Source organism: Hipposideros armiger, unplaced genomic scaffold, assembly GCF_001890085.2.
Source record: "Hipposideros armiger isolate ML-2016 unplaced genomic scaffold, ASM189008v1 scaffold_253, whole genome shotgun sequence".
Taxonomy (NCBI): domain Eukaryota; kingdom Metazoa; phylum Chordata; class Mammalia; order Chiroptera; family Hipposideridae; genus Hipposideros; species Hipposideros armiger.
The window spans coordinates 439101-453524 of record NW_017731603.1 but is presented as its reverse complement, the minus strand read 5'-3'; the positions used below and the strand labels follow the sequence as shown (position 1 = coordinate 453524).

The 14424-nt window shown below is 52.4% G+C and overlaps 1 protein-coding gene across 2 annotated transcripts; it reads right to left on the bottom strand.

The window, feature by feature from the left end:
• Positions 1-155: 155 nt before the first annotated feature.
• Positions 156-14098, bottom strand: LOC109390020 (fatty acid desaturase 1). Of its 2 annotated transcripts, none has more exons than XM_019656000.1 (12): positions 13634-14098; positions 11473-11583; positions 10689-10886; positions 9867-9968; positions 9636-9764; positions 6294-6354; positions 4779-4855; positions 3758-3855; positions 3454-3550; positions 3108-3187; positions 2873-2998; positions 156-2504 (listed from the first exon to the last, which is right to left on the bottom strand). In XM_019656000.1, the coding sequence occupies exons 1-12, from the start codon at positions 13823-13825 to the stop codon at positions 2453-2455; spliced, it is 1323 nt and encodes a 440-aa protein (XP_019511545.1). In that variant the 5' UTR covers positions 13826-14098; the 3' UTR covers positions 156-2452. The 2 variants fall into 2 exon arrangements, with proteins under 2 accessions (XP_019511545.1, XP_019511546.1); XM_019656001.1 differs by lacking the exon at positions 13634-14098 and adding an exon at positions 13220-13513.
• Between the last annotated feature and the right edge of the window lie 326 nt (positions 14099-14424).

Sequence of the window (14424 nt, the reverse complement as noted above, 5' to 3'; positions counted from 1 at the left end):
GGGCTTGTTTACACAAAGCGGATGCTGTGCAGGGAGGGACTTATGTTCAGAAAGAATAGTTAGAGCTGTAGAAGTGGATGGTAACATAGCAGAGGCATACGGAGTCCTGCTGACAGTGTGCAGAAGGGCGTTGGATTACAAGTGAATCACCTTCGTTTGGTCAAACTTCACTTTATTTCTAAACTTCATTGGAATGTAACAAAATTGGCACATACACAAAGGATACTGATATTGGGCCTAATTAAAGAAAATGCCTCCGGATAAGTGGTAGGAAGATGAAAGTAACTAAGACAAACATAGAAGCTGGTGTTTTTAGAAAGTGAGTTCAAATGTTAGTTCTTCCACAATCTGTGACTGGATGTGACTTGTCCTGTCTAAGCCTGTTTTCTCATCTGTCGTTGGATTTGAGATCACTTACGTTACCACTTTAATAGTCTGAACCTTTTATCACTGGTAATGTCCCATTTTGGCCATGTGAGACCACACTGGTCTAGGCCAAGGAGAGAAGGCCACAGTGTTTGAGGTGCTTTGAGGATCTGGACTTGGCTCAATAAGCTTCACTTGGTGTGCTCAGATTGGGCAGCCTCGGCCCAAAGCCAGATGGCTTGACAGGCTGGTGACACCACACCTAAACCTTAGGTAGCAGGGAACAGGGATAGGGAAGGATCAGCGCCTATTCTGGAGTGAGGAACCCAATGAAAATAGAGCTCTTCAATTCTGCTACTAATTTTTCTACCCAGGCTGTTTTAAACCAGGTTCTTCCCAAATGGAAAAGATCTCAACTCTTCTGCAACCTGTTCTCCCTCATCTGTTTTTAAAATCGTTTTGTCTTTGTTTTGACAAACTGCTAAGAAATCAAGACAGCCTTCCCATGGGGGGGGTGCCTCTAGGACCTTCATCTCCCTGATTGCCATTCTCCCAAAACTAAATGCAAACTCGCCCAGAGCTGTGCTTTGTCTTCCAAATGTCCCAAATGCTCAATATACTTAACAGCAGATGCTGCTGAGCAGGCGAATAATCCCCTCACCTGAACTGAAAGGCTGTGGGTGTAGGGGGAGGGGGTGAACGCTGATGACAAGCTCTGGTGTTAAGGTGAGACTCCTGGGGCACATTCCTATGTTTGTTCTTTAGAGATGGGTTAAACTGTTTTTATCTTTTAAAAACCAGGAAATTTAAAAATTGCATTTTAATATTAGACTGCTATGCTCAAGAGATGATCCTAAATTCCTACCTGGACTCCAGCAGAGAAAGACACTTGAACAGAGTTGACAGTGTAAGAAGCCTAATGACAGCAACAATGATCACAAACTTCTGTGTTTTTATCTTCCTATTTCTGGTTTAGAACTAAAATGGTTACATTTAACCACACTGCTCCTGCTCAGAAGTAATGCTATAACATAATCTAGGTTACAGAAAATTTCTTACAGCTCTTATATTCTTTACGACTGAAACTTGTGTTTTCCTCATTGCTAATTTAGTATCTCCCAGCTTGGTCACTTGTGCTCACTGACAGCTATTGTATTAAACTTGGAATTATAGGTAGGGAAGCAAAGAGAAACCATGAGGAGCCCTCATTTGTTTCTAGGGAGGAGATTAAGTTGCCCCATCTGCTCACTTGCTTATGGAGCAAGTGGACTCCCTATCTGAGGAGTATTTTGTTCCTTAGGTACTGGTTAGAAGAGGTAAATCAAAAGCTGAACTGATTTTTAATGGCCAACAACTCTCCATTAGCCATTTTGGCAAGACCTAGGACCTAATGCTTCCTTGGTACCCTGGATGGAACATGAGACCAAAATCAGTAGTGGCAGGATCCTTTAGGGCCGGCCAGATGTCTCTGACACCACAGTCTGGCCTCTGCCCTGCCTTCTTCGCAAAGGAGAAATTCCTTCTCCAGGAGCCTGAGGCAGACATAAGTCACCTAGCCCTAGAGTGAGCTGGGCTCCCAGGCCTCAGAATTCTAAACACTAATGCTTCCTTTCTAAACTTTGCTCAAAAGGTTAAGCTGCTCCATCTCCCTCCAGGCTGCGAACCTCTGAGGTTTGTAGGTGAGGGTGGAAAGGCACTGAGAAGTGGATCCGTAAGATGAGCTCACCCCTTTCCTGGGTGGAATTTTAGTGCGAAATCTCTTCCTGATTGCTGGGCTTAGTAGGTTTCCCTATTCTTCTAACACCCTCCTGACTCCCTCTTTGCTCATCAACCATTTGCATCTGACAAACTAGAAAAAGGAAACAAAACTCATATCCCTGCCCCAATAGCTCCATCCCTTCTAGGGGGCCTGCATGTTCCCCCAACCTCTTTGGGTCATAAATCTGCCTAGAAGATAAAGGGAAAGGGTTTGAGCCAAGCCTTTATCTCCTCAAACACAATCTCTGAATTTTAGAATTGTAGTGGCATTGCCCTCAAGTGCCCTTTTGCTTTGGCTCCAGAGGCTCCTCTTCCAGATGGGCTGTTGTTATTGGTGAAGATAGGCATCTAGCCAGAGTTGCCCGGACTCCTTCAATGAGCTGCGGGGACAAGATGGAAGCAGGCAGTGAGAGACGGGGTGGAACCGAGCCCCAAAGCCAAGCCACCCACCAGTAGTGTAGTGCTGGAGCTCTTACAGAGGTATGCAGGCCCAGCTCTGGGACATAAGGCCCCCTTCATGTGAATGCTTCCTGTCCCTTTCCTGAGAAAGAGCTTGGGCCATGGCGCTGACAGAAAAGGACTGACCTGGCCACGAGACCAATAGAGCTCCCTGCCTTTGCCTTGCTGACCTCCATTCCAGACGACTGGGGAAACCTTCCTATTGCTCCGACCCCATACTTCACCACCAACCCCAATGCCCCACCCTCTTCCTGCCCTACCAATCATCTTCCCAGGCTCAGATACTCACTGAACAATGTCGGCGAAGGCTGAGAACAGGGGCTTGGACTGGTACGCTATGCCATGTTTGGCACACAGGGACTGCACCAGGGGAGCCACTTTGTGGTAATTGTGTCGAGGCATTGTGGGGAAGAGACTTTAGGGAGAACAGGGGAAAGTCAGTGGCTCCTCCTCCTCTGCTCCCACCCACCTCCCGCACACATGGACCCTCCTCCAGACCCTGCTTCCCAGGTCTCCCTACTCACTGGTGCTCAATCTGGAAGTTGAGGTGTCCACTGAACCAGTCATTGAAGGCGGACTTGTGGACGTTGCATGTTGCCTGGAGCTGGAGGAAGGTCAGGGAGAGAGCAAGGCTCTGGGAACCAGATGGAAAGGCCAGGCCAGCCCTCTCCAGGCAAAGCTGTTTGAGAGGACGGGCTATAGGACTGTCCCTGGTCACTCCCTTCTCCACATGGTGGCAGGAAACTTCAAGCTAATGAATGATGCAATACTGCTGGGGACTTCTGTTGTTACTGCCCTTCCCCACCTGCCCTGCGTTTCTGCCTACCCACCCCTTTTCTTAGTTGTGTTAGGTGACTGACTGTCCCTTACCTGGGTGGAGACCCAGTCCACGTTCTGGTCGTAATCGATGTGCATGGGAATATGGTTCATCTGTGTCACCCACACAAACCAGTTGCTTTCCAAGAACCTAGTGGATATGGCACACAGACAGAAACAGTACAAGCAGAGTCGAGTTCTCACCCTCCCTCAGGTAATTGCTCCAGCCTGGCCACCTTCCCAAGTCAACACCTGAAACGCCCTCTGCTACCCGAAGCCCCAGCACAGTCCCTGGGCCAGACTCGTTACTCCCAAACATCTGCCTTTCTTCACCAATCCCTCCTGCCCCATCAAGTACCTGACCATAAAGAAAAGGCCCAGGAGGCCCTTCACTCCCAACAGTGGCACATAAGTGAGGAAGATGCGGATGTAGAAGGTGATCATCCAGGCCAGGTCCTGCAGTGAGAAGCAGAGAACATTATGACTGGCAAAAGCACCGGCCTCTTCCTCTTCCTCTCACTTAAACTATTTCTTTGCATGGTGTCGCCATTCTCACAGGCACCCAGACTGGAACACAGCCACAGTCAGCGTCTCTTCTCAGTGGCCCAGTCCTAAAATATCTAGTGCCACTGCTCCTTCCTTCTGTTCCTAGTGATCCCCCCAGCCCTCCTGGCCTGTTTCCTTCCCAGGCGCCAAGGCCTCCAGGCTCTCCCTGCCTCCGGCCCCTCCCAACCCATAGAAATCCTTCATTCCTCCATCATGCTGCCAGATGACTCTCCCAGCACCATGGCTCAGTGCGTGCCAATAAGCACCCTGACCAAACCTCCAATCACTTCTGCACCACGCTCCTCTTCTGACACGAGAGTCCTCCACAAACTGTCCAGTGGACAAATACCCCTCAGTGCCCAGCCTCTCTGCTCAGAGTCCATCCTCCCTCCACCCCACCTCTGCCTGTCCTCCAAGGCTAGCTAGAAAAGTGACTTCACAAAGACTTTCCTGAAGCCTCTCGTTCTGGAATCCCAGAACCTTCGGCCTGTACCTCTTCTCTGGTGTAAACCACACCCTGCTTCATCAGAAGTTTCCTGAGAGCAGGCGCTGTCCCTTACTCCTTTTCCACACTCCCCAACCTGGCCCTGGCTTTATGCCCAGCACAAAACTCAGGAGATACTGCTGAATGAAATAGGGCATTGGGCGTCAGGTTGTCTGCTGAGCTCAAATCATCCCACCTAGAGACAAGGCAGGTCTATACCTGGTTCTACTACTTTGCTCTAAATTAGGCCTGGAACAAACCACAGTGGGATTTCCCCCAGAGAGTCCTTTACCCTCCCTCAGGGTAATGGAGACAAAGGATGTGGGCTTCTTGGGTCATGGATACTCACCACCCACTTCTTCCGCTGGATAACAAAATAGAAAATATACCACTGGAAGTAAAGAGGCAGCAAGGCTGGGGGTCCAACTAGGGAGGGAATGGAGAGAAGGAGGAGGTGAGAGTAGCATGACGGTTACTAAAGGGCTGGTTAGTGCTGGAAGGATGGCCTCCAGCATCTCTGCCATTTCCTCCTGCCCCTCCAGCTGCCTTGGCACTCCTTAAGCCACTGTAACTGGCAGGCACTGAAGGTGGGCATGAATGCAAGTCTGAAGAAGGCAAAATCTCCCAAGAGGACGGCAGGAGGGTGAAGGGTGGGGGTGGCATTCTTTTCTAGTGGAAGAGGGCAGCTGGGGAAATTCAAGTTCCACGAATGAAACTTGCGAGCTCTCATGCCTTTAAAAGGGCACTGCTAGTACTCCCCAAGTTGCCCTGGCCACAGCCCTGCCCCTGCCCGGGGCCTTCCTACTGCCCTTACACCTGTCCTTGCAGCATCTGTCCTGTGTTCCTGGCTGCTTGTAAAGGGACAGGAGCAGGAAAGTTTGTGTGTGTGTTAGGGGAATGGGGCAGGGGACGGAGGGACAAGACCCTGCTGATCCTTCATGGGCTGTAAGCTTACTTCCTTGGACTAGGAAAATGAGCTTGTGCCATCCAACCTCAAGCCCCAGAGGTCAGCTGTGGGAAGGGGCTGAGTGGTTTTTCTTAACACTGGGAATCGAAGTAGATCCCGTCCTACGTGCTATCCCCTTTCCTTTTCTGTATCCCTTCTCTGCATGGCCCTGATGCTACCTATAACCTCCCGCATTACAATGCCCACTATGGCTCCTCTATCCTGAGATGCCATGCATTCTAACATTCTTTCTTCTGAATGGTTCTGCTCCAGCCTCTACCCTATCACCTTTTCTCCAGTAGGGATGGTTGGTAAAAGGCAGTTAGGATACATTCCTTTGAACTAAAACAGGATCAATGGAATCATCCCCTCCTTTTCTTTAAAATTTTGAATTTTTAAAGGAGTTTTAAAACTTAAATTTTTAAGCATTATGGAACAGATTTTTAAAGCAAGGAACATATAGCAGTCTTCATTATAAACTTAAGACAACTACAGAAATGTTTTCTCCTTTTTCCAATAGCTCCTACACTCCCTCTTTGAGTCCAATCTTCCCATAGCTACATCTACCTCTGTCTCGCTGGGGGTTGGACTGCACCCCACTGGGTCACCTTGACCCAGGTCTCTGTTTGACACATTATAAGGTGAGGTTTAAGGCCCCACACTACCACTCAGTTCTTTTGTGGAAGCCAGGGTGAGACTGGAGGAACTAGTTTGTTTCCAATACAAATGACCTTTGACCGAACGTTAGCCTAACTGTTGACTTGGCTGAGATGGTAGATTGCTCCCATGCAGGGAGTAACCTGTTGGGAGTGGCGTACTTCCTCTCACCTTTACCTAAAATACTATCATGTTTTTGAGAGTCATTTCCTCCTTAGTCCTTTCAGCCCCCCCTTCCTTGTGTTGGATGGGGACACTCACTCAAGAAGAAGTATTTGTGCTGGTGGTTGTATGGCATGTACTTTTTCTTCTGTTTCCCAAGCTGTGAAGAAAAGCAAACACAAATCAGCACCCACTGACCAGTCACCCATCCCCTCCTTCTCTGACCTTGACTGTTCCCTGCTTAGGAATTTAGGCCTATTCTAGGGACCATCAGCTTGTTGATGTTACTGGAAGGCTCCAGCAGACCCAGCCTTAACTCCAGCACCTGGCACATGAAGCCCTGGGCTTCGCTCTGCTAAGCGTGCCACACCATGGCACGCAGCTAAATGGCCCATGCCCACATGAGGCACATACACAATGGTGTCTTCAAGTCCTCAGCACTCCTCACGTTTATCCAAAGATACCTTTGTCCTACAGTATCTGGGCCCCTCCATCTTCTCCCCCTCCTTTCTCCCATCTTGGTACTTTTTTGACACCAGTCTCCAGGGACAACCATTTTTACCCCTACACAGGTCAGTATTCCCTCTACATCTAGCCCCCAATCTGCCCCATTAAAATCTTTTGGTCTCTTGATTTCAACATGAGCTTTATAAAACTCCTTGAAAGCTAAGCAAAGTTTGGCAATTATTTTAAACAGGATACCAAGAACAACTTGGCAATCTGAAGATTCTGGCTTTTCCCAGTGGTGGTGGTGATTTTGTAAGCCTAGCTGCTGAAGAGACAAGCTGAGGCCACCAGGTCAACCAGTCAGCCTAGCGTGAACGCACAGAAACATGACAGCAAAGCGCTGCCGTCTCACCTGATGGCTCTTTCTGCTCCTCTTGCCCCAATTAGTTCTGGTGACCAGAGAACCACAGGGCACAGGAGGAACCCGACCTAGAGCAAAACGCCTGCTCATTCTTTCATGCCTCTACCCACTGTTTTGACAGGTCATTTATGGAAAGGTCATTCTGTGCAAGATACTTATGTTAAATGAAGCATTCTTTCTGTATTAACTGATTCATTTAACAGGTATTTATTGAGCATCTACTATGTGCCTGACACTATCCTAGGTGCTGGGGATATAGAGGGGAACTATACAAAATTCCTACCCTCATGGAATTTATAATCTGAGAGGAACCTAGTGATAAACCTGTAAACAGGGTTCAAGGTTGTTACAAATTAAAAACAGGAAAATATGATGGAAAGTGAGGGAGCAGCGTTTTGGCGAGGGTGGTCAGTTATGGCTTCCCTGAAGTGCTGACATCTAAACTGAAGACTGAATGATGAGAAGGGACCAGCAATGTAAAGATTCAGGGGAATAGCATTTAAAGCAGAGGGAACAGCCAGTACAAAGGCTTGGAATATTCAAGGCACAGAAAGGAGGTCAGTGTGACTGGGGAACAGTGAGCAACAGGGGAGAATGGTGAGAAGACTAGAAAACTAGGGATGGCCAAATCATGTCAGACCTTTGAGAGCCCTTGTAATTAAGGCCATGGTGAGGAGTTTGGATTTTATTCCCGTGGTGATGGGAAGCCATCAGAGGGCTTTCAATGGGTGTGGCGTGATCTGCTTTGTGCTTTAAAAGGCTCTCTGGCTGGCAGTGGGAAGAATGAACTGTAGCGGGGCAGACACGGTAGCAGACAGACCAGTGAGGAGGCTGAAGCAATCATCTGGGGCGGGGAGGCAGTGGAGCTGGAGAAGTCAGTGACTGTGGGATATGTTCTGGAGGCAGTGCTAACACGGCTTGCTGATGCGGGGAACTTCACCCCACCCCAAGCAACACTAACCAAGAGGGGGGAACAAGAGGATCACCTGTCTTATTTGCTGGGTGGGTGGGCAGAAGTCTAGCCTCCTACTTTGGAACTGTTTGGAAGGGAGCCCTGTTCACTGCTGCCTCCATGAATGGCAATAACACGCCATCATGATCCTAATAACTGTCCACTGTTCTTTGACTGTCGGAAGCTAGGGGGTTATACTTAGGGTCGAGTGTCCCCTGCACATCTTGTCCTCCAGAGGCACTGAGGTGGATGCCACTGGATCAGCACCGGGATCAATGCCCAGTTAAACTGTCCCCAGAGAGTGAACCAAGCACCAAGCAGCCGGTAGCATTTACTAACATACTAACAGGCAGCCTACCTTCAACCTCATAACTAGGCCAAAAAAAGAAAAAGAAAAAAAGGCTGTTTTGGTTCCAGATCATTCTCTATTTTTAGTATCTACAGACAGGAATTTCCTGAAAACGCCAGTGCCAAGAAGCAATAAAGGCAGTGGTGTGAGAAGGTTCTCTTCCACTTAGAGTGCTACCTTTTTTTTAAACCCTATATAGTGACAACAGAAGTGCCACCAAGAGCCCCATGTTCTGCCTGGTAAATCACCCACATGGCCCTCAAAGCAGCCGCCTGAGCCAGGGGGCGGCCAGGGCTGGTTCATCGTCCACACTGTTGACCATAACAATACTGGCCATGTGGGAAACCAAATGAGTCCCTGTTTAGGAGGTGGGAAAATTAGGACATGATGGACAGGTGAGACACAAGCTTCAAGCGAGGGGCTCCTAGTGCCCGGACAGCCAGTGCTGCCAAAGTCTTTCCACAGCAGTCCTTGAACTCCTGCCTGGAACTGAACTGCGTTTAATGGCAGTTTAGTTCTTGGCAGGCTGAACTATCATAAAGTGGTGGAGGGGGACCTGGAAGAGCTCTGACTGCAGCCTAGAGCCTTGGGACAAAGGGTTTTACATTAACTTTTCAAAGAACTCTGCTGGCCATTCAAAGCCTTTTATTGCACTATGCTCACGAAAAGCTCACTAGATCGATCCTCAGGCATCCTTCCTTTAGCAGCTGCATTTCAATTTTTGCTCACAACCTCAGATGGCAATTCAAACCCAACACTGACCACCCTGGAAGTGAGACGGATCAGGTGGGTGGGAAGAGTTATTTGGTGAATGAGTGTTCCAGGCACTGGGAGAAGAAGAGTAAGACAGTGCAGTCCTTGGTGGGAAAGACTGTGACACAGTAGGATATCAAAGTATAAGAGAGAGGAATACAAAATGCGGGGTAGGGGGGATGACTGCCTGGGGTAGGAGTGTCAAAAAAGTACCCAAGGAGGGCCATCCATCACCTTCGAGGATGAGCAGGGGTTTGCATGGTAATCTCCTGATCATCCTTGGATCCTTAGCAGCATGTGGTACCTTTACACAGTCACTATTTTGCTGACTTGGACTCACTAGGAAGGACAGGTGATTCTGTCCTAGGCAGCCCGTTTACTGCCTGTTACCTCCCACAACTTCCAATCAGCCCCCAATGTCTTCCCCACAATGACAGTATTGTGAGCATTTCCCCCCAAAGTCCTCTGTGCTGGCAGGTTTCCATTCTCCAAGACCTTTCCACTGGTAGCTCTGCTCACCTCCACAGAGAGGATCTTCCCCAAAGCAAAGAAAAAGGGGTGCATGTTGATGTCGGGGTCTTTGCGGAAGCAGTTGGGCTTGGCGTGGTGCTGGAAGTGCATGTGGTTCCACCAACTGGCAGGGGCCCCCTACAGAAAAGCAGGACATGAGTATGCCAGCCGTGTCCCCCTTCCTCCCAGGCAGTCCTTTATTGACCAGAGTTTCAGAGAACCCTTCCCCATCCCACTGACCTTCAGGTGGCCAATCACGAAATGATGTAGCAGGTGGTTCCACGTAGAGGTGCTGAAGACAGACAGGTGCCCAAAGTCATGCTGCAGCCAGCCAGCCTGGGCCTGGGCAAGAAATGTTAACGCTGAGAGCAGCCCACCAGCCCCGTGTCCCTCTCACTGACCCCAACCACTCCTCCCTCATCCACCTAGGCCTGTGATGGCCGCAGTATCCTAACTGAGCACATCAGGAAAGGAGTCAGGAAGCCTGGGTGCTAACTCTGGCTCTGCCACTAACTCACATGAGAGTTGGGGCAAATCATTGCCCCTTCCTTGTTCTTCAGTTTCCCCAGCTCTGGAGACCTGTGACTTTGATGGACTGAACACTCAGCTTACACAGAATGACAAACTCAGAGGCAAGCAGAAGGCTTGACAAATGGGTTTGGATAGCCGAGTATTAGGGCCCAAACATTTTTAACATGATAGGCAGTCTTGTGATGAGGAAAAGAAGCCAAGCTTTGCTGAGAAACCAGAATCTTGGTCCTTGGCATACTTGGGCTGTGGCAGAACCTAAATGCAAAGATTCAGAGGAGAAATTCCACAGGAAGAAGGGAACCCTGGAAGAAGCAGCTGGAGAGGCAGTGGGAGAAATGAAGGTACACAAGTGGCTAATGAACAGATGAAAGCCGCAGACAATGGAGTATGTGTTCTTTCTGCACTGACTCTCCCCATGTCCTCAGCTCGGTGCTGGTCGGAGGGCAAGGCGTCTTAGCCTCCTGGGGGTACAAAGAACTTTTCTAGGGATGCTAAGCATGGCTGTGCTCTTGACAAGCCAAGGGCTCTCACCTGAACTGCGCTGAGCAGCACTGCACAAACGAGGAAGGGCACGAAGGACGTCCCAAAGACCCGAAGAGTGAGCCAGGCAGCAACGTCCAGCAGCAGGATGTGCAGCAGGTACAACAGGAAGAAGACATGGTTGGCCTTCATGAGCCCCATCCGCTCCACTGTGGCCCGCAGCTCTCGGAACTCATCCGTCAGCTCTTTCTGAGAAAGAGTGGAGAGGGAGGGACTGTTATTCTTCCCAGCTGCAACCCAACACTGCTGGTGACAAGGGTCCTCTTAGGCTTAAGGACGTCCCACTGAGGTAGCTGCGGGAAGTCCACAGCCCTAGGTAAAAAGACCACAATCCTGAGGAAGGATGACAGAAGGAGGTGCTATGGTATCATGCCTAAGAGAGCGTGGCCTTTGGGAGTTAGACTTGACTCAAGTCCCTGCTCTGCCATTTACTAACAGCATGATCCTTGGCCATATTGCGTAACCTCTCTGAGCCTCAGTCTTCTCATCTGTCAATATGTGGTTATACGAGGTTATGCTTGGCAGGCACAGAGTAAGTGCTCAAGATGGGTCTCCTGTTGATGATGATGATGGTAGTGGTGGTGGCCTTGTGAGAAACCATAGGTTCCAAGGCTCCACTCTCTTGGGCCTGTGACCCAAAGACTATACAGAAGCAGGGACCTCAAACTTCCCGGAAACTACAGACTGTGGTCACCTATGATCCTATGTAGGGCTTCCTTCTACCCCCGGCCCCCGAACAACCACAGGGTCTCCAAACAGCAAACTAGAGTCTCACATTCTTAGTGGGCTCAAAGCTGGGCTGCTCCGGAGACAGTTCTCCAATCAGGAGCGAGTTCATGTACTTCTTCACAAGGCCCTTGTTGATGTGGAATGCCACAAAGGGATCCTGCAAGGATGAAGAGAAGGCAGGACAGTGAGGAATCCAGCCCCGCAGACTCCTGGAGGGCTCCCACCAAAGGCCATCCTCCTGACCCAGCAAGGTTTGTACCCAAGTTCAGACACCACCTCCATCCAGCCAGCAGCCTTTTGAGGGTGCTTAGACCTTTTCTGGGTGTCCACAGCTCAGGATAACCCAGCATCTGTGGTCCAGTAAGAAGGGCACCACATGGACAAATAGGGTGGGGGCCTCAGAAAGACCTTCCTGGGCTGCTGTTTCCTCTGTAGTTTCTAGGAACAGCTTTTACACATGAATTTAGGTGTGTTGGTGAGAACCAGAATGGATGGGTGGGGCTATGAAACTTTCCTTCTGTGGGACTCTTAACAAGGCCCTCTTTGAGCCTGCACGCTCCATAAAAATGTGATGAGGGTGATTCCCCATATCCCAACTGGAGAACTTTTCCATTTCTCCCCCTTTCCCTCAGCCACGGTTCCGGGTAGGCTTCCATATTTCACCTAGCACTTTGACCACCCCTTGCCCCGGCGCAGCAAATTTTCCTAACAACAGGTAGGGACCTTGGTGATGAGCTTCACGTCAGTAGGTCAGGAGGCCCCAGGCCCTATGGCGAGGCGGCAGGAGAGGCGGGAGCCGGGGCGGAGCCAGCAGCTGGTGGCACCACACAGCCGGACCAATCGCCGTCCCCGCCGCGGCAGGCCCCGGCCCCAAATCACACTGCAAGAAACCTTGGTGTTAATGCCTGCTCCTTCTGCGCATGCGGTCTCCGCCTTAGCCTTTGGCCGCCGTCTGGGCTCCCCTGCGGTCACTCGGGGTGACAAGCGCAGGCTCTGGCCTCGTCCCCCAAGCTGGCCGCGTCAGAGGGAAGGGCGGGTCCTCACGCTGAAGTGCCTGTGCACCGCTTCGACATAACGGGAACCCTGGTGGCCCGAGGCGCGCTCCGGGATGGCAAGAGCAGAGGGTGGGGACAGCGGAAGGGGTCACACCGCTGGGCGCAGGATGGGGGAAGGATGCTGAGGAAGGGGGCGTGGCGAAGAGAACGCTCCAACCTTTGGGTCCCAATCGGTGACCCCCAGCCCTCTAACCCAGCAGGGAGGCGCCAGGTGCCTCATCTCTGAGAGCCTGTGGTCTAGAAAGGGAAACAGCAGGACCTGGGCTTGGGGCACGCGCTGACCCAGCAGTGAGGCCCGAGGGAGTCCGGTTGCGACCCCGCACCAGGCCAACAACCGAGAGTGCAAACAGCTGTCTGCTGCGGCGAATAGCTGGAGACCCCGCTGGCCTGCGGCTGAGTGACCTCCCCACAGGATTCGAGGGTCGTTCCGGGGTCCTTGCCAAATGTATGTTGATGCAAACACCCGCCCCCCCTTCTTCAGCATGTCATTCTCATTTATGACTATGCACCAGCAGCCGCTGTCCTCTCTGGCACGAGAGGTTCCTTCCCCACCCTCCCGCCTTCACTCTGTGCAGGGTTTCCCAAGGCAGCGGGCACCAGGTGGCTTCCCGCCTCAGCCCTTTGCCGGAGAGTAATTCCCTCTCTGCTCCCGCTCACGAGGGTAGCCCAGCAAGCTCAGTCCAGACGCGGCTGCGCTCCCCTCCCGGCCACCGAAGCAGATCGACACCCTCTACCTACCACTGATTCCTCGGCCGCGGGAGAACCGACTCCTCCTCCCTCGGCCGCGGCAGCACCCGCAGTCCTGGTGCCCTGCATCCTCGCTTTCCCCCCTCCGGCCCTGCTCTGGGCCTGCCCACGCCTAGAGACCGCAAACTCGCGGCCACAGAAGGAACGCAGGCACCGACCGTTTGGCTCTTTGTTTGTGTGTGCACGTTGCCGGCCTCCATTTCCACTCCCCAGGCTCTACTTTTCACAGCCTCTCCCTGCCCTTGGATCCCGTGTCCACCGCAAACCCAATCACTGGTCAACAGCTATGCTCGGGCGCCTCTCGGCTTTCCCCTGAATTAGCTGGTGTTCGGCTGTGGGAGCCAAACTTCCGGCCCCGGCCGCCCAGCCCCGCCTCCTCCCGTGCCCGTGTCAAGCCGTGCTCACCGTGGCATCCTGTCCCGCGTAGTGGCTGATGACCCGGGAGCCCCCGGGGTGCCGGCGGTTGAACTCGCTGATGTTGTACACCTTCCGCTCGATCACCAGCCACCGCTCCTTGTTGCGCCCGGAGCGCTGCGCCACCTCTTCCCAAGTGAAGTAGCGCGGGGTCGGCCCCTGGGCCGGGGTCTCGGGGGCCATTGAGGCCTGGCAACGCCGCGCGCCCGCAAGGGAAAGGGCGGTCAGGCGCGCGCTCGGGGCCTGCGGATAGCGCGCGCCGGCCTCGCGTGCTCCGGGAGCGGGTCCGCTGGCGCGCGCCCGGAGCCCACCGCCCACGCGCCGGGTTTTCAGCACCGGCGGCCGGGACCGCCGGGCCCCGCTGCGCGCGCTCGCATTGGTCGAACCGCGTGGCGCGGAGCGAGCCCCCGCCTACCCGTGCGAGCCGGTTGCAGCAGGCCTGTGGCGGGCGGGGACGCGCGCCCCCTCGGGCTCCCTATCAGGGTCGCTGCTGGATCCCACTTCCAACTCGCGGCTTTCGCTCCCAGCGGGCACCGCGGGTGGGATAACGGTTCCCGTGGAGGTTCCTGGGTGCAGGGCCCGCTCGCGGCAGGATGCGGCCCGGAGTGTGTGAGCAGCCCTGGGGCTCTGGGGGAGGAGTTGGCTCAAGTGGGGGCGGGGCGGCTGGCGGAATCGCCAGTAGAGGTGACGGGGGTGGAGAGGGCTGTCCCTGCGGCCGAGGCTGTCCCTCTGCTGAGGCTGACCCAGTGGTTGAGCTGTCCCAGGGGCCTCATCTTTAAACT